The sequence below is a fragment of the Labeo rohita genome, chromosome 16 (assembly GCF_022985175.1).
Source record: "Labeo rohita strain BAU-BD-2019 chromosome 16, IGBB_LRoh.1.0, whole genome shotgun sequence".
Lineage (NCBI taxonomy): Eukaryota > Metazoa > Chordata > Actinopteri > Cypriniformes > Cyprinidae > Labeo > Labeo rohita.
In genome coordinates this window covers 33,864,364-33,887,918 of record NC_066884.1, presented here as the reverse complement: position 1 = coordinate 33,887,918, position 23,555 = coordinate 33,864,364, and the positions used below count along the sequence as shown (strand labels likewise).

Here is a 23,555-nt window from a genome sequence, read left to right as displayed (position 1 = left end):
ATTCTAATATTCTGATTTGCTGCTCAAAAATAAAAACAAGTATTATTATTATTATTATTATTATTATTATTATAAGTAACAACTGAGTAGATTGTTTCCAGAAGAACAGCATTTATCATTGTCTTTTGTAACAATCTTTTGTATTAACTCTCCCCCCCCTTTTTTTATTTAAAAAAAACTTTTTATTTCAAATAAATGTTGATATTTGGATCTTTCTATTCATCAGAGTATCCTGAAAATGTACTTAACTGTTTTAGATGATAATAATAATAATAATAATAATAATAATAATAATAATGATAATAATGTTTTTTTAATCTGCAAATCAGCATATTTGAATGATTTCTGAATGATCATGCTACTGGAATAAATTATATTTTTATATATATTTAAAGAGAAAACAGTTACTTTAAATAGTAAAAATATTTGAAAATTATGCTGTTTTGCTGTACTTTGGATCAAGAAGTGAGCAAAAGAGACTTCTTTAAAAAAAAAAAATTACAAATCTTACTGTTCAAAACTTTTGACTGATAGTGTATGCTTTAAGTTTGAATAGAAATCTTATATAGTATTACAGTTTGTCGTTCTAAAAACGTATTTATGCAGCACATTTTTTATTTTGGTTACGCATATGCACCTGTGTACCACTTATAGATATGTATAAGAACTTTGTTTTCTACTTCCACAAGTGCTGTCTATTTTGTTGCCTTGTTTACCTAGATGTGTACTTTTTTTTGCTTTACCGCTAGCCATAAAGCCATGTGTTGACTGTGAAACACGGTAGACTTTAATTATATGCATTTATGGGGTAATTAGTAAATTTTTGTGTCAATCCATGTTCATTTTTACCGCAGACAATGTCACTTTAATTCAGTGCATGCAGCACAGCGTGTGGAAACTAATGCTGCACTGCTGCAGATGCACTGCTGTTGGAACATATTGCTTGACTGCATCCAAGTGCAGTGTGAACACACTAACCTCTTAACATGGGCACATAAGAAACCACAAATGCACTGCAAACAGAGTATGTGTGAACATGGTATAAGATGTGTTTTCAGTGATGTGATCATAACTGGTCAGCCAAGAAAAATCCTGTTACCACCTTGTATTAAAATGCACTTTAGAAACATCTCCTCTGACCACTTCTGATTTCCTTGATACACTCCCCTCTTATTTCATCATATTCTGTGTCACTTTCATGGCAGCGCACAGCAGTAAAATGCTGTTGACTGCTTGCAAATGACATTTATATCTTTGAGCTTTCTCAGTACTGTTGACTGAACAAACCTATGTTTGGTGAATTACAGGTGATTAAGAATTGAAGCAAATGAAACGACCTTAACATGTTTTTTGTACAACACAATGAAGTTTGAACTGCTGGGTCCACAGTGATTTCGTTTAGGTCTGGTTAAACGTTTTTAAAAAGTAGACAAGCTCAAAATATTAGATCCCCATTTACACCTGTTTTTAGTGCAGTCCACTTGTGACCAGCTTGATGGAATGCATCTTAATACCAGGGTTAAACAGAGCCTCAGATAAGACAATACTCAGTATACCCAAATATTGGGTACAGCAGTAAATCTGAATTAGTTTTTTTCAGAATTAGCACTGTTTTTTATTGTTAGTTTAAATTATTCTGAGTTATTCACAGTTGATTTTGCGATTGTCGTCTCTGTAAAGCAAGCTGAAGCAGGTTTTGAGGAAAAAAGCTATTGAAAATTGTAGTGTTTTAAGTTTAGAATAATCTTTAACGTGACCTTTTTTGGGGGGGTACAAGTTGTAGATGGTGAAAGCAGTCTCCTACACTCTAAAAAATGCTGAGTTAAAAACAACCCAACCTGGGTTATTTGGCAACCCAGCGCTGGGTAAATATTGGACAGAACACAGCCTGGGTTATTTTGACCCGCCTGATTGAGTTAAACGTTTTTACCCAACATGCTGGGTGTTTTTATTTAAGTCAACTACTGTTAAAAAATTATTATATTGCTGGCTTAAAGTGGGCTGGACATTAAAAAAAAACATAGAATTATAAAGCCAACAGCAATAATCAAAAGATGAACATTTATTATTAAGCAAGAACACCCATGGACAAAAATATAAGACAAATTGAATTTATTTAGGTGAATACAGCATAGTTTACGATATTAAATACATTTAAACTCACTTAACAAGCATTTTAGAAATAAAAAAAATGTAAGTGGCATTTTAATTTTTTGCGTCCAACCGTCTCAATCACTTTTCACCAAAATAGTGCTAGTTCTCGTGGTGGGGTGTTGCCGAAATCTGAGCCGGCAATGGGCTGCTGTTCACTGGGGGAACTACAAACCTCAGACCGCCACCTCACGTTTTACTTGTGACTGACTACATAACCTGCCCATAAACATAGTACTGAGATTAGAGAACATATTTTAACATCAAATTTAATTAAATTAAATTAAAAAAAAAAATTAATTAAATTGAATTTTAATTAAAAAATAAAAAATTAAATAAAGTATTATAATGAATAAAATCAGTTTACGTTATGCAAGGTGAAAGGTATTTCCATCATGCGAAACTACCGCTGCTGATGCAGCTGACTTACGTCATGCCCTTGTATATTGCGTTGTGTAAAATAATAAAATTTGCAACACAGTAAACATGTATACAAAACATGTATGCAAACCTTTATTTTGCTAAAGAAGTGCACCAAATCGCCGGTGCTGAGAACCACTCTAACCTGTAGAGGACTCAAAAAGCTTGTGCTCAGACTGTAACTCAGCAGCTGGGTTGTTTCGTTGGTTCAATCCAGCGGTTGGGTAGAAAAAATAACCCAATATTTAATAACCCATTATTGGCCGGCTTTACTAAGCAGGGCAAATCAGCATGAGAGCGCAATTCCAAAACAGCGCCAAAGGAAGGGGAATTTCTGCGGGTGATTTACTAACAATGTGCAAATTAAAGAACACAGACACAGCATCTTATTTACATATCAATCAATGCAATATACTAAGCACAGCGCAAATTAGCGTAGTCACAAATAAAGAATAAAGAAATAAAGAAGCCACAATACATTGAAAATAACCAGAGGCCAAAAAATTAAGGTTTGCTAGAAGTTTTGATAGACCTGGTATTCCTAGTTGAGGGTTCCAGGTTGTCTTTTATTTCCTAAAGCAAATGAAAAAATAACATGGCTTGACAAACGATATGTTCAGATAATGTATTCTTTTGGCATTCCAAATAAATTAATACACACGCTCTCTGTTCTCTAGTGCCTCCTCTTAGCAACAATAATTACAGCCATTTGAAGCGCAAAATAGTTTGACTTGTCACTCCTATAATTTTGAATGGGGAAAGATGCAACGCTCATTATGGCCGCGAAACCCCGCCTTCTTAATGAAAGAGCCAGTCGTTGACTAGTAAAGTCAGTGCGTCACTGCAACAACAGTCAGCGTTCTGAGACGTGCGCTTATTACTGCGCATGCGCACTGGCTGAAAATATGCTTTTTTAATGCTATTGGAGTATGAGGAACAATATTTACGAGGCAGTTTGTTGTCAGATTTCATTGGTGATTTTAATTATGAAATTTAAACGTAAGCTTGGTGAACAGTTTTGGAGAATTTGATGTTTCGCTATTCAAATAGATAGGAGCTGCACTTGCCTGCCCAAGAGGCGTTTCACAGATGGCCAGCGAGTGAAATGACATGCCTTAAAGGGACTTTGATAGTCTAAGACATGCTTTTTTTGATCCTTAAATAATGGTGCAAATGCCAGCAATTTGACTAGCACCAAAGTTAGTAAAACACGTTATGTAATTCATTTGAATACTCTCAGTCAACACAAATACAAAATTGACCCATTTTACTTACTTAAAACAGCTTGCTGTTTTTTTTTTTTTTTTTTTTTTTATTTAGTATGATTCATCAGTGCACCATGTGGGAAAAAAACAAAAAACAAAAAACAAAAACTATTTTTTTTGAATAAATCATGGACTTTTAAATCTTAGAGTGGAGTAAAGCTGAGATTGTGCTTTCAGGTGCAAATGATTTCAGCCACTTGAAGTTTTGAATGGGAGCCTGGTCTGATGGTGTTAGATTTACCCCCGAGCCTAAAACTCAACGAGCTAAAATGGGCCGCCAGCGTGGCAATCACTCCACTCACACACTGTGATGAAAAGTCTCGTTTACTGCCGCTATTTCTGCAGCCAGTAAAGAGAGATTAAAAGCCCCCTTTTGACGTACAGCCGACTGCGAGTTTGCGACTTGTTTTAAAACGTGTCGTACACTGTACGGGTTGGCTGATGGATTACCTCAGGGCTACATTGCCGTGCCGCGTGTACAATAGCACGTGGGGGACCACCCTGACCCACATCACGTTTTCATGCCGTTTGACGAGCATTCATCACAACACTGAGTGCGCTTCAAAGGGAAAACATCGAATGCTAGACATTTTGCGGGATCATTAAGTAATGACAACTCCATATTTGCTACATGCACGCATTACTTGGAGGTGAATGTTGGGGCACGCATACATTTGCATTCATTTGCATGTTTAAGGTGTGCGGGGACACTGGCAGTCCTTTACAGACAAAGCTGATAAATCAAAATGAAGGGGGCTCTTAAAACAAGTGCAGCGGTTTGGTTACCTTGGTGATATAACCGTTCAGTCGGATAGGAAGAGAGCTCCTAATTACCTATGAATATTTATAAGTTGGTCTTCTGAAGACCCACCCTGGGAATATAATGGGTCAGACCGGCTGGGGCTGATGCTGCCATCCTGACGGGAGGCGTAGAGGAATACAACTTCTCCTCCCGTTTTTTCGGAGAACACGTGGCACTCAGCAGAAGGTGATGTTATATGGAAACAGCCACCACCAATGAAGCGCTAACAGCTTTCTGGAACCTTTTTTTTTGTAATTGGCTCCAATTGGGCCATTAAAGCTGATGAAGTTGAGCTCTGTTTTAAAACCTCGTGAGCTGCCTTGGCTGTCTACTGCCTACTTAGGCAGCTGCCTATTAAGGCAGAAACTGAAATGGAAACTTGTATTTGGCTGATTTGGGCATTCTTCATAGGTCTCAACTCAATAATAATATATTTTTTTTCCTCACTGAGCTGTTCTCATTGCATTCAGGGATTGCAGTTTCTGTGAAAGATACATGTGATGTTTCTTAAGCATTTGGCCATAAAAAAGGTATCTTAGAAGGAATAGAATTTGCAAAATACCTATGCTGCTTTAAATTGTTGTCCTTGATGGGGGGAAAACAATCTACAGAAAATGTGATAGCTTAAATAGAGAACAATCTTCTTTATTTGTGGGTACAACTGTATATTTTAGGTGAGGTCTTGATATTGGTACTCTACTACTAGAAATTAATTTTCCCAAATGGCACAGTTATAAAATGAAAAACTTGGTACATCTGGACTGACATCACCAATGACATTAACCAATGCCTAATAGCTATTTATTCATTGAATGAAGTGAATATTCATTTATATCATTTGCTCACCCTCAAGTTGTTCCAAACCTGTATGAGTTCCTTCTTCTGCTGAAAAAAAGAAGGTATTTCAAAGAATGTTGAAAACCAAACAGTTGCTGGTAGCCATTGACTTCCATTGTATTGTTTTCTCCATAAAATGAAAGTCAGCACCTACCAGCGACTGTTTGGTTACCAAACATTCTCTTCTGATAACAAATTATGATAAAATTTGAAAAAAAAAAAAAATCACAATAATTTTTTTTCATATCAGTTGATATCGATAATTACCATAAATACATTTAGTTATCATACATACATTTCAAATCTTTATTTCTTTCAAGTTTGTTTTGCTCATAAGAGAAAGTTGCAGAAACCAGACCATTAGTTGTGGTTTTAAACTACTCTTTATGGTCAGAAAAAATTTCTAAGTTTCTAAGATCTATTTTAGCTGTTTTTGCCTTTTATTGATAGGACAGTAGTGAGACAGGAAAAAATGAAGAGGGAGAGGGGGGGGGGTGGTTCTTGAAAGGTCCATGAGCCGGACTCGAATACGGGACACCTGAAGCGAACGCTGCGTGTTGACGCACTGCTCACGAGGCTATCGGCGCGGACAGTTTCTGCATGTTTTAATGAGTGATATTGTTTCAAATCATGAAACAGGTTTGTGTTGCCTGACTTTGATGTGTACCTTCAGCACAGTTTGCAGTTTAGCCTGCAATATGTAATATTAATATTACATTTTTTTTGCCTCTTATAAATGCACATTTGAAAGTAGCTTGAGTTGACAGTAGTAGTAGCTTCAGTTGCAGTTGTAAATTTATGTTTATTATCAAAAATGGTAACATTTGTAAAAATGATAACAACCTCATTTTTTTATGGTGGAATAGAAGTATTTTGACTGTTTTATTTTTATTAAAATTAACCATTGGTATTCCATAGTATCGTACATTTAGATTATGGTAACCACAGGCAAAACCACACATATAGAAAATCAATACCATGGTAAGAAAAGTAACTACATGGTTTCTAGGTACTTGTATGAAAAACGGTAGTCTAAATGAACACTACAGCTTAATCACAAAAATACTGTAATTATATTCCATTACTCTATTAATGCAGTTAATCTGGCAACCATGCACACTAGCTCGTTCTTGATTGCGGCAGTGCCGATGATGATATGAAAACATTGAAAAACTAGTTGGAGTTTAGCGATCCAAATGAAAGTGTCACTAAGCCGGCCTGTGTTCTGTCATGAGATCTCGACTGTATTGAAAATAGCTGACAAAATTAACACTATTCCTAGCAGTGAACTTGACATTTAAAGGGGTCATCAGATGCAAACTTCACTTTTACATGTTGTTTGAACTTTAATGTGTGTTGGCAGTGTATGTACAAATCTACCCTATAATGATAAAAATCCATGCAGTGGTTTTTAATTAATCTTTAAAAATAATATCCCCTTTTTTTAAATCGAGCCATTCGCAGATGCCTGTCAGAGGCTGACAGAAGCCACTCCCACGATAGTTGATTGACTTGAGCATCTTACCTCGGATCAGCTGTAACTGTCAAACCTCCATTGTTTCGATGCCGGAGCGGGGATGTAAGTTAGACAAGAATATCTCTGATTGAGTGATTGAGGTATTGTGTTGCTGGATGTCATAATGAATATAGTGGTCGTCATTTACTCCCGACATCTGAGCTGCTAAAGATGCAGTGGATTACATTTGTTTGTAAAGGGAATACCCCTCCTGATCTACATAAATGCGTCTGTGTTCACACAATTCATTCATGATCCAGCTTCACTTACAGCAGAAGTGAGTATAAGGTTTTTTTTTAATGAATCTCTGCAATCGCCTTTCCTAATAACGTGCTAGTTAGCAAGTTTCTTGGCTAAACGCTCTAAATGCGGCTAAAGTAAACAATCTCTCAGAGCAGCAGAGAGAAGAGAGGGGCGGGGCGAGCAGAGCTCATTTGCATTTAAAGGAACAATTTCTCAGAATGAGATGATTTTTGCAGAGCTCATTTTGACAAGGTAAAAAGGGTGTTGTTTTACACTACCATTGAGAATTTTTAACCAAAGTATATTGTAGACTTTTCGTTAAGACCCTAAAGAATCATATCAACTTGCGGAAAATGGGCATCCGATGGCCCCTTTAAGCCTCCATGTCCTGACCAGTCCAGTCAAAAATAATTGCAGGTGATGTTTCAGGATGGACTACTTTTCATTCCACACAGTCAATTGACAATAGATAAAATAAAGTCCAACCCTAGATTTTTGTTAAAGGAGAAGTCCACTTCCAGAACAAAAATTTACAGATAGTGTACCCACCCTCTTGCCATCCAAGATGTTCATGTCTTTCTTTCTTCAGTCGTAAAGAAATTATGTTTTTTGAGGAAAACATTTCAGGATTTTTCTCCATATAATGGACTGGTATGGTGCCCTGAGTTTGAGCTTCCAAAATGCAGTTTAAATTCAATTATAGTCCATTATATGGAGAAAAATGCTGAAATGTTTTCCTAAAAAAACATAATTTCTTTGCGACTGAAGAAAGAAAGACACAAACATCTTGGATGACAATGGGGTGAGTACATTATCTCTACATTTTTGTTCTGGAAGTGGACTTCTCCTTTAAATAAGTGTGTCACATTTTAAATATAAAATAGTTTGTAAATGCTGTTCTGTTTGACTTCTTAGTCATACACAAACAAACCCGCAAGACAACAATTCAGCGTTGTAATGAAGTTTACAGCTGCAGAACATTCCACAGCTCTTCTGCCCATCTATCAGAAGATCCTGATGCATTCACATCTTTACCGCTGTGCTCCGAAGCGTCTTTCAGCTATTAATAATCCCTTCCGTTTGGCTTTTCAGTCTTGACTTTAAATCAGATCAGAGCCCTATAATAACTCTCTCAAGCCTAATTGTTTTTCTTTTAATTTAAAGCGTGCCAGAGCAGAACGGTAAAAGAAGAGACCGATAGCATTGTTAATGAATCCTGATCCCCTGATCCAAGACACCGACACAGGAATGATGGATACAGAAAGCTGGAGACGGCAGACAGAATGAGACAAATAATTAGAACAGTTCTAGATTTGTTGTGCTCCGTGTGCTTTGATTTGATTTTTGTACTTTCCTGGCCCCTTTTTGATGTAATAAATTCATAACTTGCCACTCTACTATAATGATGGCGGTGGTGAAAATAACCATGCTCAGCAGTAGCGCTAAAGCACTTGGTGGCTTTTCATCTCTTATCAGAACTCTGTCGAGATGGATGGCTGTCACCCCCAGTGCGATGTCACTGCAATGCTGGCCAGAGTGGGCGGATTGATTGACAGCTCTTGACACCGCTCATAGAGTTTCCCCCTCCATAGTTCCTAGTGGCCTTTTGCAAGGTTTTAATGTTTGAGCTCTCCGAGCCCTCAGCCGTTCATAAAGGTATTGAAGTGCCAACAGTCTCTCATGAAAAAGCACTCGCTATGTTGGTATCGGTGAAGTATCTTTTCGGCCAGCACTGCTTTGGGTTCAGCATCCTTTGACTCCGGCTTACAGTGATTGATTAGTGTAGATAAAGTCACGGATGATTGCCTTGTGGGAGACCGGAGTCTCTCATTAGCTGCGCATTAAAGTGGCTTCATTAAGTTTTGGCTCCTGGTGCCCTGTCACTTTGACCATATGTGTCTCCATCACACATCTGCTATACATGCACTCACCATCATCAGCGTCTTGCCATTTTGTGATCTCAAGTCCAGTATCTTGAAAAATGTTGATTGAAATGTTCCTTTTGTGTTTGCAGATTGGACAGTTGGTGTTTAAGGGCATGAAGAGATTGAACAGAATTCAGTCTATAGTGTTCGAGACGGCTTACAATACCAATGAAAACCTGCTCATCTGCGCCCCCACCGGCGCCGGCAAAACCAACATCGCCATGCTCACCATCCTCCACGAGATCCGCCAACACCTGCAGCCTGGGGGAGTCATCCGCAAGGATCAGTTTAAGGTAAACAGACAGTCGCAGAGACAATATTGTTGAGTGAGCTGTTGGCTTTCTGGCAGCCAATAACTCATTTCCGCACCAGTCCTTATGCCTCAGGTACAACACGACCTGATTGGATGCGTTTGTTTAGTTTATGTCAAGCAAGGATAGACTTGAGCATTAAATATGTGTCAAGAAGTTTTACCACAGTTCGGAGATGTAAACGGATGCATTGTCTCCTGAAGCGCATTTTCACACGCGTACATGCCAGCTTCAACGATGATAGACAGTCTTCATACATCACCATTAAACTCTTACTTTAAGCAGCCAGCTTCATATTTCTTTGTAAATTGTTATTTGTACTGGTTGCCAGGGAACAAATGGTACTGGGGTGTTTTCTCATTTATCACGAGCACGTCCTGTCTCTCTTTCCTGCCTCTATAGATTGTATATGTGGCTCCGATGAAGGCCCTGGCTGCTGAGATGACTAATTACTTCAGTAAGCGATTGGAGCCTCTGGGCATCGCTGTCAAGGAGCTGACGGGAGACATGCAGCTGACCAAAGGAGAAATCCTCCGCACTCAGGTAACAAATAGTAGTGGATGCACCTTTGGCTATAATAATATTGAACATTTGCTGGTGGCAGGTAGACTTTGTCCGCCTCACTGGACTTGGCTAATCCCAACCCCAGCTCATCATTGACTTCATCTGTTGTCTGATGCTTGGGGACAGTCATACATCATGATTCTGTGAGACTCTGTTTTCTGAGAAAAGGCTGGTGTGAAAATGTCGAGGGTGGTGTAATGTAGGTGTTGAAAATCTCGCGTGGTAACGGAACGGTGGTGCGTTTGAGTCAGGCGAGTGTCGATCCTCGACATACGCCATTGCGTCCATGATCAAGATGCTTAACCTTGGGTTACTCAAGAGGACTGGGCCGTAATATGCCTATAATGGTAATTTAATAAATTGTTTAGACTGCAGCTGTGTGTTAAATAATGCCTGGAACACAGGCGTAAGACTGCAAGCCCCTCAAGCATGCTGATGACTTCCTTCACCCCTCATCCAGACTGCTTGTCCACATTATTGTTCTAAAACAAATTACATATTGTTCTGAATGTAGGTGGATAGCCAAATCCTGTTTGATGGAGTCCATGAGGCCGTGCTCTTATAAAGCACTTGTCTTGTCTCACCGATCAATATGATTGTACAACTGAGACACATCCATTTGCAATGCTGCAGCACACACCGTTCCGGGCCAACAGTTTCAGGACGGAAGTGTATATACGTGACAAGCGGTGAAGAACACAGAATGTAAGCAGTAATGCCCTTGCCATTATACTTGCTCCTAAGGACTGCAAAACCATGATGCACTCTACTGAAGTCTTTTGAATATTTATGCTATGCTTTAAAATACTGGTTGCACTGTTTTACAGTATGTGCATTTACAGTGTAGTTACCAGTAGGGATGTGCGATATATATATACTGTATCGTCTATGATAACATTCTGTGATTCTGCGATACTTTGTTGATACTGATTTCATTTGATTGGTAACAGCCCTATAGTGTCTTACTATTTGAATTTATTGATTAAATGTAATAATTTGACACAAAAGATGAAGCATACATTTAAATCGATTAGATAAAAATAAAAATAAAAAAAATAAATTTAGGTATAATGCTCATAAAAGGTAACTTATTGGAAAAATTAATTCCTGTTACTCCTGCAAACTAACTACAGCACAGAACATGAAGAATATCAAAATCTTTGGGAGTCAGCTGTCCATGGCAGTTCTGAACCAGTCAGAGTACCTGCACAATAATATGCTCAGCAAAATATTATCTGATTTTCATTATTAAAAAATAAATAAATAAATAAATTATTTTTTGATTTTTTTTTTATATATATTTTATATATATATATATATATATAATTTTTTATTTAATTTTTTTTTTTTGAATTTTGTCCACCCACCAACGTGTGACTGGGGTAGTCAACACTACAAAAAACTGTTTTCAAACAACATCCGCTCCAGTGGTGTAGATAAAGTGCATACTGTAGCCTTTTTGATGCAATCGACCTGGATTCGCCTTTTGTTGAACTTTTTTTCTCCCTTTCAAATCTTATATCATATCAAAAAGGCATTTATTTTCAATAAAAATGAAGGAAGTAATCAAAATAGTTGAAAATAAAGTATCGGGTAGGATTAGGATAGGTGTAGGGCTTTATTGTCCCAGTAAGGTTGCATCCATTTAATAAATTGAATTAACATTATAATTTACACTCAATATGTTATTATTGCATACTGTTTTATAATGTAGTACTATACTGAGGTGCAGAGAATTGCCACTATTTGCAATAAATAGCAGAACATCCTGCTATTTTAACATAGTGTAAATAGAATCTATAGCTATTTACACTTAGTGTAAGGTTTTGGATTTTTTGCAGAAAATAAACTTTGTGATCAACAAGTTTATTTAAGTTACTTACACATTTTTATGATAATGAAAAAAAAAATAATAATGAAAAAAGATTTTTGAAACCTGAATACTTTGAAGCCTAAATACAATTGGCGGAAGTAGAAGACTAAAGTTAGGCTGTGAATGAACTACTGTACACCATGGTTAATAAACATAAACATATTAGAAACATAAAGAAAGTATATTTTAAAATATCTTTCAATGCCATCTTTTTTTATGACTGAAGGCAAGTATCACTGATACGCTGATGTTTCTGACTTTTTTTTTCTCTAATATTCAACCACTGACTATAGCCATTCAGCATTACAGTATAATTGACAGCTTTCAATTTTACATTTATTACACTTGAATTATTAGAAAAATAACTTCTAATTTAGATGAACCTAAAACAATCTTCACATAAACCCATTATAATAAATGTCATATAGTTGTGCCCTTCAGGACAAAAATATAGCCTAATTTAATAAAGTTATCAAACACTAAATTCTAAATTAAGTAAAGATAAAGCTTAAAACTACAGAAGTTATTAATTTCCTCTTTTTAATTTTGTTCTTTGATTAACAGACATCACAGCAGCTGGTTATTGGGATATTTTGGCTGCTACTGTAAGAGCTGCTGCTGCTGCTGAACTTGACGTGGATCTGACACTGCTTTAAATGTGAAATAATAAATAAATAATAAATACTTGCACAGTTTTAAGGCAGCTTTAATCAACTTTTTTGTAACTTCATGACTTAATTGCATACTTGTAGTTTCATTTGGGTTCGAATATGAAACAGCGCTTTAATGTAGCCTAATACAGTGCGCGCTGGCACATTTGTGCGTGTACTTGAAGAGCATGTGCTACAAGCACATTATAATGGCTGACAGGACAGGATTTTTAGTTTTTACTGACATATGGCCTGACAACATCCCATTTGACCGCAGTTCGCTGATGTTCTGTTGAAGCTCCTTGTCACCCTCACTGCCCATTTCCGCGCTCGTTTGACCTGTTCCTTGCGTTAAGGTAAGTTGGAGTGCGTGTCTAAAAAGTCTCCATTCTTGAGCAGTTGTGAGTGGGGTAGCCTGTGTTAGTGCGCTCATTTTGACACCACTAGTTTAAACACAATGAGAGTAAAAACAAAGTAGTGCAATTCACACTTCCAGGAAGGAAACATCCGGGATGACTTTAAGGGTGTGAATTGCTTAAATAGAGCATGCACCTCATTTTGAACAAGCCTGTGTCAGTTGTGAAAATTAAGTCCTCTTGACTTCTACTGGCTAAATAAAATCCTTCACAGACATGTTGAGTGTTTGTTTATATACAGCTTCAAATTAGCTGCCGCTTCCTTCCACAACCACAATTTTTACCTCCATGCCGTTGTCCTTTTTTTCCTCTCACATTCCTTTCCCTGTAGATTCATGAATTAATGGAAGGACTGAGACTTCTAAGAGCACTTAATTGTTAAAACAAGAGTGAAGAGATGAAGAATAGATTTAGAGGATTGTAGAGAACAAAAAGGAGTCATGGGTCAAGTGGTGTGAGGAGTGTAATATCAATGGCTGTATAAAGGGAAATGATCCTCGAGTTTTCCCACAGGAAGCTTGCCTTCCTCGGACCATATCAATTGAGTGCCCTCGCTGTACTTCCCAAACAGCAGAGCAAACAAATCAAAAATGGAGAGATATGAAGCGAGGAGACGTGTTGTAGAATAATAAGGCATCATCACACCTTCTCCCAGGCTGTAAGCAGTGCTTTACTGCCCCCTCAGCCCTGTGTCTTTTAGAGAGTGGCAGGCTTGCACAACAGTTCTTTAAAAAATGACCATCTCTGCAGTGGTTAGCTGGGAGAATATCAAGTATCTTGCCTATTTTTGCAGCATCGGGGATGTCTCTGAGGTGTCTGGTAGGCGCTGAGACAGGAAAAACAAGTGGTCATTACCAGCAGACCTCACAGTTTGGCTCGTGGATCTCAGAGACACGATGTCATTGAGCGTGCCTCCTTTTACCGCGTTTTAACCTTATTTTAGTTAACTGCACAAAATGGCACGGGAAATGTAAGGTGGTTTGTTGTGTCTTATCACGACCCTCAAGGTGGTCATTAGATATTGATTGGTAGTTAGCATCAGAGCTGTATCTGCCCAAATTTAACAGCAGGTTACAACCTAACCATTCTATTATTTATTGTGCTTTTCCTTTAATCGTGGTGCTTTCGTTGTCTTTCTTGTTCCTCTCTCAGTATCGCATTTCCATATTCTATCTCTCTCACAATTGCCTATTCAGAGACCCCAACACAATCGACCCCAACATCTATATGAAGCCTAACATCACCCAGCATATTCATACCTAGAAATATGTGTAATACTACCCTATCATCCTCCGATATACACATATGCACACCGGCACACACATACCTACCCCAACATCACCCCCTCCCAGTGCTGCTTTTAGAGAGCTTGTCATTTTCTGCTGCTTGGATCATAGCACTTTGTCTGTCTTCTTATTTTCTTGTTGCTATAGTAACCACTGTACAGTAAAATGCCTAATACATAGAACACACAGCTGTTCAAATAACCTTATTGAAGACTAAATTTGTGTTGTCAGAGGCGGTGCTGACATTTAAATAAGAGGCCATAGGTTATAAGATGGAAAAGACGGCGATGCCGGCCCTGATAATTAGATTATATAGCAATCAAAGTTACATTAGCGTGACTAATATTAGATAAAGAAAGAACTTTGATCGTAAGTATAATGAAATATTTAGAAAGTCAAGGAAATGTTCTTAAAGGAGAACTTCACTTCCAGAACAAGAGTTCACAAATAATTTACTCATCCCCTTGTCATCCAAGATGTTCATGTCTTTCTGTCTTCAGTCGTGAAGAAATAATGTTTTTTGAGGAAAACATTTCAGGATTTTTCTCTATATAATGGACTTCATTGGTGCCCCGATTCTGAACTTCCAAAATGTAGTTTAAATGCAGCTTCAAATGGCTCTAAACGATCCCAGCTGAGGAAGAAGGGTTTTATCTAGCGTAACGATCTGTCATTTTCTTTTTCAGAAAATATTTTTTTTTTTATACTTTTTAAGCACAAAAGCTCGTGTAGCACAGGCTCTGTGATGCGCGTTCACGACACGACACAACGTACTATTGAATCACGTCGAAAGGTTACGTGGAATTACAGACCCAGTGTTTACAAAGTGAACATGCAAAGACTAAGAAAGTGCAAGTAAGTCAAACGCTGTTTACAAACAAAAAGGTACAACGATGTTGGACGATTCTGAAGTTGTAGGAGAAAATAAGATTTTTAAATAAGAAAATAAGTTTTTCGCCATACTCTACCTTTTTTAGCTGGAGTACACAGACGATGAACTTAGACATGATTCGTAGTAGTGATGGGAAGTTCAGATCATTTTACTGACTCTGACCTTTGAGTCTCGTTCAGCAAAATGAACGAATCTTTTTTCGAGTCATTTTGTTAATTTTAGCAAAATATAATTAAAATGTTACATGTTACTTCCCTAATACATCTACTGCTTACACAAATGTTGATCACACTACAAACAAGACAAAACTATAATGCTATAAGAAACAGAAAAGATTAATTCATTGTTTAACTGGGTCTTTAGTCTATGTTTAGCTCACCTCTCCTCACCTCACCTCACCTCTTATCTGACAAGGTTTCAGGTTTGAGTTGTTCGTTCATCACGTGACAGCCCCATAAGATGAATGAACGACTCGAAAAACCCGTGGACTCGAAACAGATGAACTAATTCCAGTACAGAACCTAATAGGATGTTGCGCATGCGCGACTGAACGAATCACTCCCTGAGACGGCTCGTTCTTCCTGAGTCACATTAAAGATTCGTTCAAAATGAAAGAATCATTCAAGAACAATTTTTTTATTTGACAAATCGTTTCGCTAGATAAGACCCTTCTTCCTCGGCTGGGATCGTTTACAGCCATTTGAAGCTGCATTTAAACTACATTTTGGAAGTTCAAAATCGGGGCACCAGTTAAGTCCTTTATATGGAGAGTCTTTTAAATCCTGAAATGCTTTCCTCAAAAACCATAATTTCTTTACAACTGAAGACAGAAGGACATGAACATCTTGGATGACAAGGGGATGAGTAAATTATTTGTAAATTGTTGTTCTGGAAGTGGACTTCTCCTTTAACTGCTGTAATGGTAACTAAAGTGATAGATTTTTCTCTTGATTTTCTACAAATGAATTGCCCAATACTTGCATATCAGAGGATTCAGAGGGTTTTGGCCCTCCCAGACTGTTGTGGGAGTAATCTAATATGCAAACTGAAGCTAATTAGGGAGGTGAGGGATATTTATTCTACAAGCCTAGAGATGTGAATAGATCCTCACCAGAAATGGGAATGTCACAGACGAAATTACCTGTGAATATATTAAAATCCTGCCACAAAACAACAAATAAGATACTAAAAAGTCAGTTCTATATTGTCAAGTAACAGAGTTTTTCAGTTTGTCCTAGAGGAGTGCTTGGGAAACATGTGATGAGAGTATTTCAGCAGAGAAACAAGAGATTCTAAGTCCAGTCAAGTATTTTTAGTGGGATATTGTTTAAATAAGATGACAAGATCACAAGAGAGCAGTGTCTGTTTTTTTTTTTCCAAAATAAAAAGCAAGAAGCCATGTCACAGCACATGGTAAGACTGGAAAAAGGTCCTGCCACAAGAGTTCTTGTCATATGAGTGAGCACATACACTGAGCATTACTGACTGAATATTTTGCTGATGGAGAAAAATAGAGTACATCGGATAATTTACAATCCAGCCTGTCAATCTGACGCGTAATTACTATTTGTAGTGCAACCTCTTGTTGAGATGCTTGTGTAAACAGAGTATTGTTTTGATAGCACCATAGTGTTTACACTTTTCAGGAAAATCAAACCACAAATGGTTTCGTTTTAATTGTTTTTGCATATTTAAGTGGGGTTAAAAAAAGCTGTTAAAAAACAAAACAATACACTTCAGCTTTAAATTAGTTTTTGAAATTTTAAAAGTGGGATGCAGTACTCATTTCTCATTGAGGTTCACACAGAACACTGTGTGTAAAGTGTACAAGGAGCTGTTTGCTTTGACCGTTGACTCATTGAACAGTATTGTCTTTAAAAAAAGCACCTGAAACATATAGCATACGTCTGGCACATTGTGTTTTAGAACAGGAAGTTTTTGTTGAAAGTCTGAAGAGCCCATTGCAATTTTCATTGCTGCAGAGAAAAGAACTATACTTCTGAGCCTGAAGACTGAAGTGTATTCATGATTCTTTTTGGGGTTTTTTTTATGTTGATTAAATTACATTTGAAAAGAGTACTCAGATATTACAGGTAGCGGGGTTGGAAATAAACAGAGGCTTGTGGCAGAAATACTACCGAATGAATAAACATACCCCACAAATTCAAGATAAAGGGATAAAAAATAGGTTGTTTTTAACACATTGTTTTTTGCAGCTTTGAGCATTATTACCAAACTGTTGAGCGTATGAATGCAATAGCCAATCAGACGATTTTTTATTAGTCTGTCCTGAAACACCTGAGTTTTGTTGAGTGTGTGCTCCCACTGACTGAATTCTTCCTGCTCGCATATTCTCTCATCATGAACAGCGAAGAGTATTTACGATGTAAATACTCTTATTTACATTGTGTCTGTTCTTTGTTGTTCATTTTGGTTAATTTTGCATCTTCAGTGATTATAACTGGAGTTTTTGCATAACATGCACTAGACTAGAGTCATGGACCAACATGTCTGTATCCAGAATATGACGTGACTTTTCCCCTGAAAACAAAGACATTTGTGACCCTGGACCACAAAACCAGTCATAAGGGTCAGTTTTTTGAAAGTGAGATTTTTACATCATCTGAAAGCTGAATAAATAAGCGTTTTATTAATTAGGGTTTGTTACAATAGGACAATATTTGGCTGAGATACAACTATTTTAAAAATTCAAAAAATCTAAATATTGAGAGAATCGTCTTTAAAGTTTACAAATGAAGTTCTAAGCAATGCATATTACTAATCAAAAATTAAGTTTTGATATATTCACGTTAGGAAATTTACAAAATATCTTCATGGAACATGATCTTTACTTAATACCCTAATGATTTTTGGCGTAAAAGAAAAAATTTGACCCATACAATGTATTGTTGGCTTTTGCTATAAATATACCTGTGCTACTTAAAGGGGTCATCGGATGCCCAAGTTGATATGATTCTTTAGGGTCTTAATGAAAAGTCTATAACATGCTTTGGTTAAAATTTCTCAATGGTAGTGTAAATAACACCTTTTTTACCTTGCTAAAATCAGGTCTGCAAAAATCATGTTCTGGTCGAGGTTGCTTTAAATGTTAATGAGCTCTGCTCGCCCTGCTCCTCTCTTCTCTCTGTGGAGTGATGAGCCTGTTTAGCCGCTAAACTTAATAACTAGCATGTTATTAGGAAAGGCCATCGCAAAGAATCATAAAAAACCCTTATACTCACTTCTGCTGTAAGTAAAGCTGGGTCACGAATGATTTGCGTGAACATAGACGGATATATGTAAATGCGGAGGCGCATTCCATTTACAAACAAACGTAATCCACTGCAGACTCAGATGTCGGGAGTAAATAACGACCACTATGTTCATTATTACATTCAGCTACACAACACCTCAATCAGAGATATTCTTGTCTAATTTACATCCCTGCTCTGGCATCGAAACAATGGAGGTCGGACTGTTGCAGCTGATTTAGGGCGGGTCTGAGGTAAGACGCTCATGTCAGTCAACTATCGTGGGAGCGGCCTCTGTCTGTGTGACGCCACAACAACAGGCATCTGAGAATGGCTCGATTTGAAAAAGGGGATATTATTTTCACAGATGAAGTAAAAACCACTGCATGGATTTTTATCATTATAGGGCAGATTTGTACATACACTGACAACACACATTAATGTTCAAACAACATGTAAAAGTAAATTTTGCATCCGATGACCCCTTTAAGACTGGTTTTGTGGTCCAGGGTTACATATTATGTATTCTATTAAAGAAGTTAAATAATCATTATAATAATATTAAGAGCAATAATCGACAATAATGTCAAAATATGGTATGGTAAAGTGATAAAAGTATGAGAATAAGTGACACAACTCTTGGAGAGTTGTGTCCATTAGTGAAAAAGCTGAATTGAATCCATACTGCATGTGTATCTGTTTGTGTTTTTGCAAAAGGCACACACCCCAGTAGTAGACACAGAGCAACTCTGCAGATTGATATGTCTCTAGTGAGCTTGCAGTGTAAACAGCTCCGTTGATTATATTGGGAGCACGGATTCTTGTTCTGTGAATTGGAGAGATCTAGTTTTGTCACGGCACGCCGCTCGTTTGCAGTGTAGCTGTGGTATAAACTGTTTACTATAGCACTAAAGAACTTCCCGCTGAAAGCTTGACGAGCACTTTATCCGGACACAAGGAGGCGTGCATCTGGGGTGCATGCACACACACTGAGACACCATCGTCAGTCAAACGTATGTAAAAATAACTCAAAATATCAAAATGAAACACATACATACATACAATTCACAAATAATCACTAGCTGCATGTATGGACCCTAATAGCCCAGTCCAAATAAAAAGCCAATTTAAATATACTGGCTAAATCCAAATGAAACTTTATTCAGATTGAGGGGTGGTTTAATCTTTTCTAATCTGTTATCTGCATGTCCAGTGATGTAGAAATGGTGCAATGACATATGACACATGAAACAATCTGTTGTTGCTGAGTCATAAATGTCATAAATGACTGTCATGTCTTTCTTCAGACCCTCATTCACAGATATCTTGTTTAGAGCATGGGTGCAGCATTTTTATTGCTTGATCAATACAAATACAAATCCGACTGGAAGCCTGTAACACATAAATGCGTACAGTGCATCTATCCAATCACTTTATTTAGCGTTCATACAACACTGTTTGGATTCCTCAATCGGAATGTTGGACACAAAAAGTGTCCATGTAGGTGTAGCTACTGAAACTGAACATGGACAGAGATACATTTTGTATTTTGAGAAGTAAGTTACATTTTTTAAAAGGGGAAGTCCACTTCCAGAACAACTGTTTACAGATCATGTACTCACCCCCTTGTCATCCAAGATGTTCATGTCTTTCTTTCTTCAGTCATAAAGAAATTCTGTTTTTTGAGGAAAACATTTCAGGATTTTTCTCCATATAATGGACTGATATAATGCCCCGAGTTTGAACTTCAAATGATCCCAAATGCGGTTGTAAACGATCCCAGCTGAGGAAGAAGGGTCTTATCTAGCGAAGCGATCGGTTATTTTCATTAAAAAAAAAAAACTACAATTTAAATACTTTTTAATCTCAAATGCTCGTCTTGTCTTGCTCTCCCTGAACCTGTGTATTCTGGCTCAAGACAGTTAGGGTATGTCAAAAAACTCTGATCATATTTTCTCCCTCAACTTCAAAAATCATTTCAGAATCATCCTACATCACTGCAGAAGTACTGACCCAGTCTTTGCAAAGTGAACATGCAAAGAAGATCAAACACCCTTAACAAAAAAGGTAAAACAACGATATAGGATGATTTTGAAGTGGAGGGAGAACATGAGATGGGAGTTTTTTCAGCATACCCTAACTGTCATGAACCGAAAAAAAAAGTATATACATTGTATTATTTTTATTAAAAAAAAATTCTGATCGTTTCGTTAGATAAGACCCTTCTTTCTCAGCTGGGATCGTTTACAACCGCATTTGGGATCGTTTGAAGCCTCATTTAAACTGCATTTTGAAAGTTCAATAGCAGTCCATTATATTTAGAAAAATCCTGAAATGTTTTCCTCAAAAAACAGAATTTCTTTATGACTGAAGAAAGAAAGACATGAACATCTTGAATGACAAGGGGGTGAGTCCATTATCTATAAATTGTTGTTCTGGAAATGAACTTCTCCTTTAAGTTAAAGCAGCTGTCCGTAAGTTTCGCCTAATTGTCGCCTTCTCTATTTGAAACCTGCAATTGCAGTTACTTGCAGAATTATCTTCTTTATGCGGGTTGTGCATCTGCACGGTTCCTCAGCGCAGATGAATCTACCATTTTTGTTCTGACCAACTGAATCGAATGAACATCAAACTGAAAACTGCATATTATTATTAGCACCAATGGTATGAGGACCCTGTTGGAATTGCTCCGTTTCTTCTTCTTCTTCTTCTTTAATAAATTGCATTTTTGAGGGCCTAAACATGCTCATGAAACTCATGAAACTTTGCACACACGTCAACAGTTGTGAAAATTTACATCTGATATGGTGTGGCAAAATGGCTTGATAGTGCCATCTATAAAATTTCAACGAAGTGCCCCTCAAGCTATGTTTCAATAGACAAATGTAACACACAAATACCTACAAAAAAGTTACCCGCTATGAAGTCCGAAACCCAACGGGAAGTCTGTTTGTTTATTTGCAGAGAAAATGTAAAAAATTCTCTGCAAATTTTATGCAAACTCCTAGTAACAAACTCCTAAAGATTTACTGAAAACCTTATATTTGATCAGTCTAATCATAAAAGGTCTTTGCAATGTTAAATTGTGAAGATTCTGAGTTTTCGTTGAAGGGCATGTCCATGGCACCCTGACATTCACTGTTTCTCCATGGAAATTTTTTTGTTATAATTCAGCTGTACAGTGTCCACTCTGCCCCAAACTTCACATGATCGATAAGAGTCCTGGCCTGAACACATCTAAAGGACAGTATTCCATTATAATCATAGCGCCACCTGCTGGTGATAGGAAATAACTTGTTTTACACTAACTTAATCATGCAGTGTCCAATCTGCAGCAAATTTCCCATGTTTGGTAAGAATCCTGGCCTGAAGACATCTAAAGGCCGATACTCAGGTATAACCATAGCACCACCTGTTGGTGACAGGATACGTCATGCTATACACAAACTCTGCTATAAACAAACTTACCATGTTCAATCTGCACCATTTTTTATATGTTTGATTAAAGTCTTGGGCTGAAGACACATACATGCAAATATTCAGTTATAGTCATAGTGCCACCAGCTGTCAGCAGGAAGTTTGGCACATGTAATTGACTTTGACATATTCCTCCTATATTTAACATTTTTAATTCATATTACTCACCATTTGCTATTTTCCTAAAGCCACCCTTTCAACACTGCTTGCAGATTTAAGTATTGTTATACTTTGTTCTCAAATTGTTAGTTAACAACATCAGCATAGCACGACTGTGTATATAGTGAAATTGGGTTGAAATCGCTATTAAATTATGAAATCAATGAAACCTTTCTGTGATTATGAAAGCTGTTATGCGCAGCTTGTCAGTGAAGTATGGCTCTGTGTAGTAAATGCTGCTCCATTTGAAAGAACGGTGAGTTTGGGTCACTTATAACATGCATTTGAAAAAGCAACATGCATCAAACATCTTTCCAAACATGCAAAGAATTTATGAACCTCTTGGTGCATTACCTTTCTTCTGCACATTTGGAGTTTCAGCGTGAGATTTACTACTGATCACAGAACCGTGCTTCACTGACAAGCTGTGCATGAAAATCGCAGCTTTTGCTTAATCGCGAATGTAATTAAATTTTGACTAATTGTGCAGGCCTAGTATTAGCGTTACGTGTAGATTTCAATTTCTGTACAATTTCTACAATTTCTGACAATCTCTAACTATCATACCAATCGAATTTCATATGAAGTTTTTCTTAATTTAACCCAAAAAGCAAATGAATGTCACTTAGAGCTGGTTTGAAATACAAATTTTGTGTAATCCCACGTATCTGTAATCAGATGCACGTTTAAAACTGGAATATAATCTAATTTCAGTCACTTACATTTGTTTCATTAACACATAATCCTTTCTGGATCACAGTCCACTATCAAAATGATAAATTTAATTATTCTAGCTGCTGTGAGAAAAGGCTAGAAATGATCCACCACCTGCAGCATCCTCGCGTGCAAAATAGCCTACTAGCCGGGACTCCTTTTGTATGTTTACAGACGTGATGCAGTGACACAAAGATGAATGGCGGCAGGCTTGTATGTCCCGTGAAAATCTACCAGTACCACTCAAATTAGAAAACATTATTACAAGTTTACCATTGTGAATCAGGCTAAGGTAAGGAGATAGTTTTGAATACTAAAAAAAAAAGTTACGGACTGCAGCTTTAAATTTTCACTTTTTGTTATATTTTTGCATTCGAGTGTTACTGGGTGTCACATTTCTGAGGGATGGGGTTGTTTATAAGGGGTGACTGTCAGGGTGCCAAATGAGGTAGGACAGATACTGATTGAAACCGTTTTATCGTCAACACTTATTCAGTACATGATCGATAAAATTCTTTCTTTGCCTGAGAAAAGGTTTTTGAATGTATCATTTTGTGTGTGGAATAAAAGCTTTTTTTTGGACAGGTGTTCAGTTTTGATGTCTTTTCTTTCATGACAGACTTGAATAGCTGATGTTGTAGGAACACTGCCCAGGTGTGACCATTACCTGAAGACTATACAAAATGATGAAAATTCATTGGCAGGATAAGTCATAGAGTGGCCAATTGGAGGCGTAAATAAGCAGACACTAAAAATGTTGCTTTCAGGGTTACATCTTTCATGCTTTAAGTGCCTATACTTGA

The 23,555-nt window shown here is 37.2% G+C and overlaps 1 protein-coding gene across 1 annotated transcript in view; it reads left to right on the top strand.

Annotated features, from left to right (window-relative positions):
* The window catches only part of ascc3 (activating signal cointegrator 1 complex subunit 3), a 240,812-nt gene that overhangs the window by 78,457 nt on the left and 138,800 nt on the right, over positions 1 to 23,555 (top strand). Inside the window, exons 9-10 of the mRNA XM_051130609.1 lie at positions 9,249 to 9,452; positions 9,873 to 10,013. Coding sequence (XP_050986566.1) covers positions 9,249 to 9,452; positions 9,873 to 10,013 — 345 coding nt within the window. The remainder of the gene's footprint in view (positions 1 to 9,248; positions 9,453 to 9,872; positions 10,014 to 23,555) is intronic.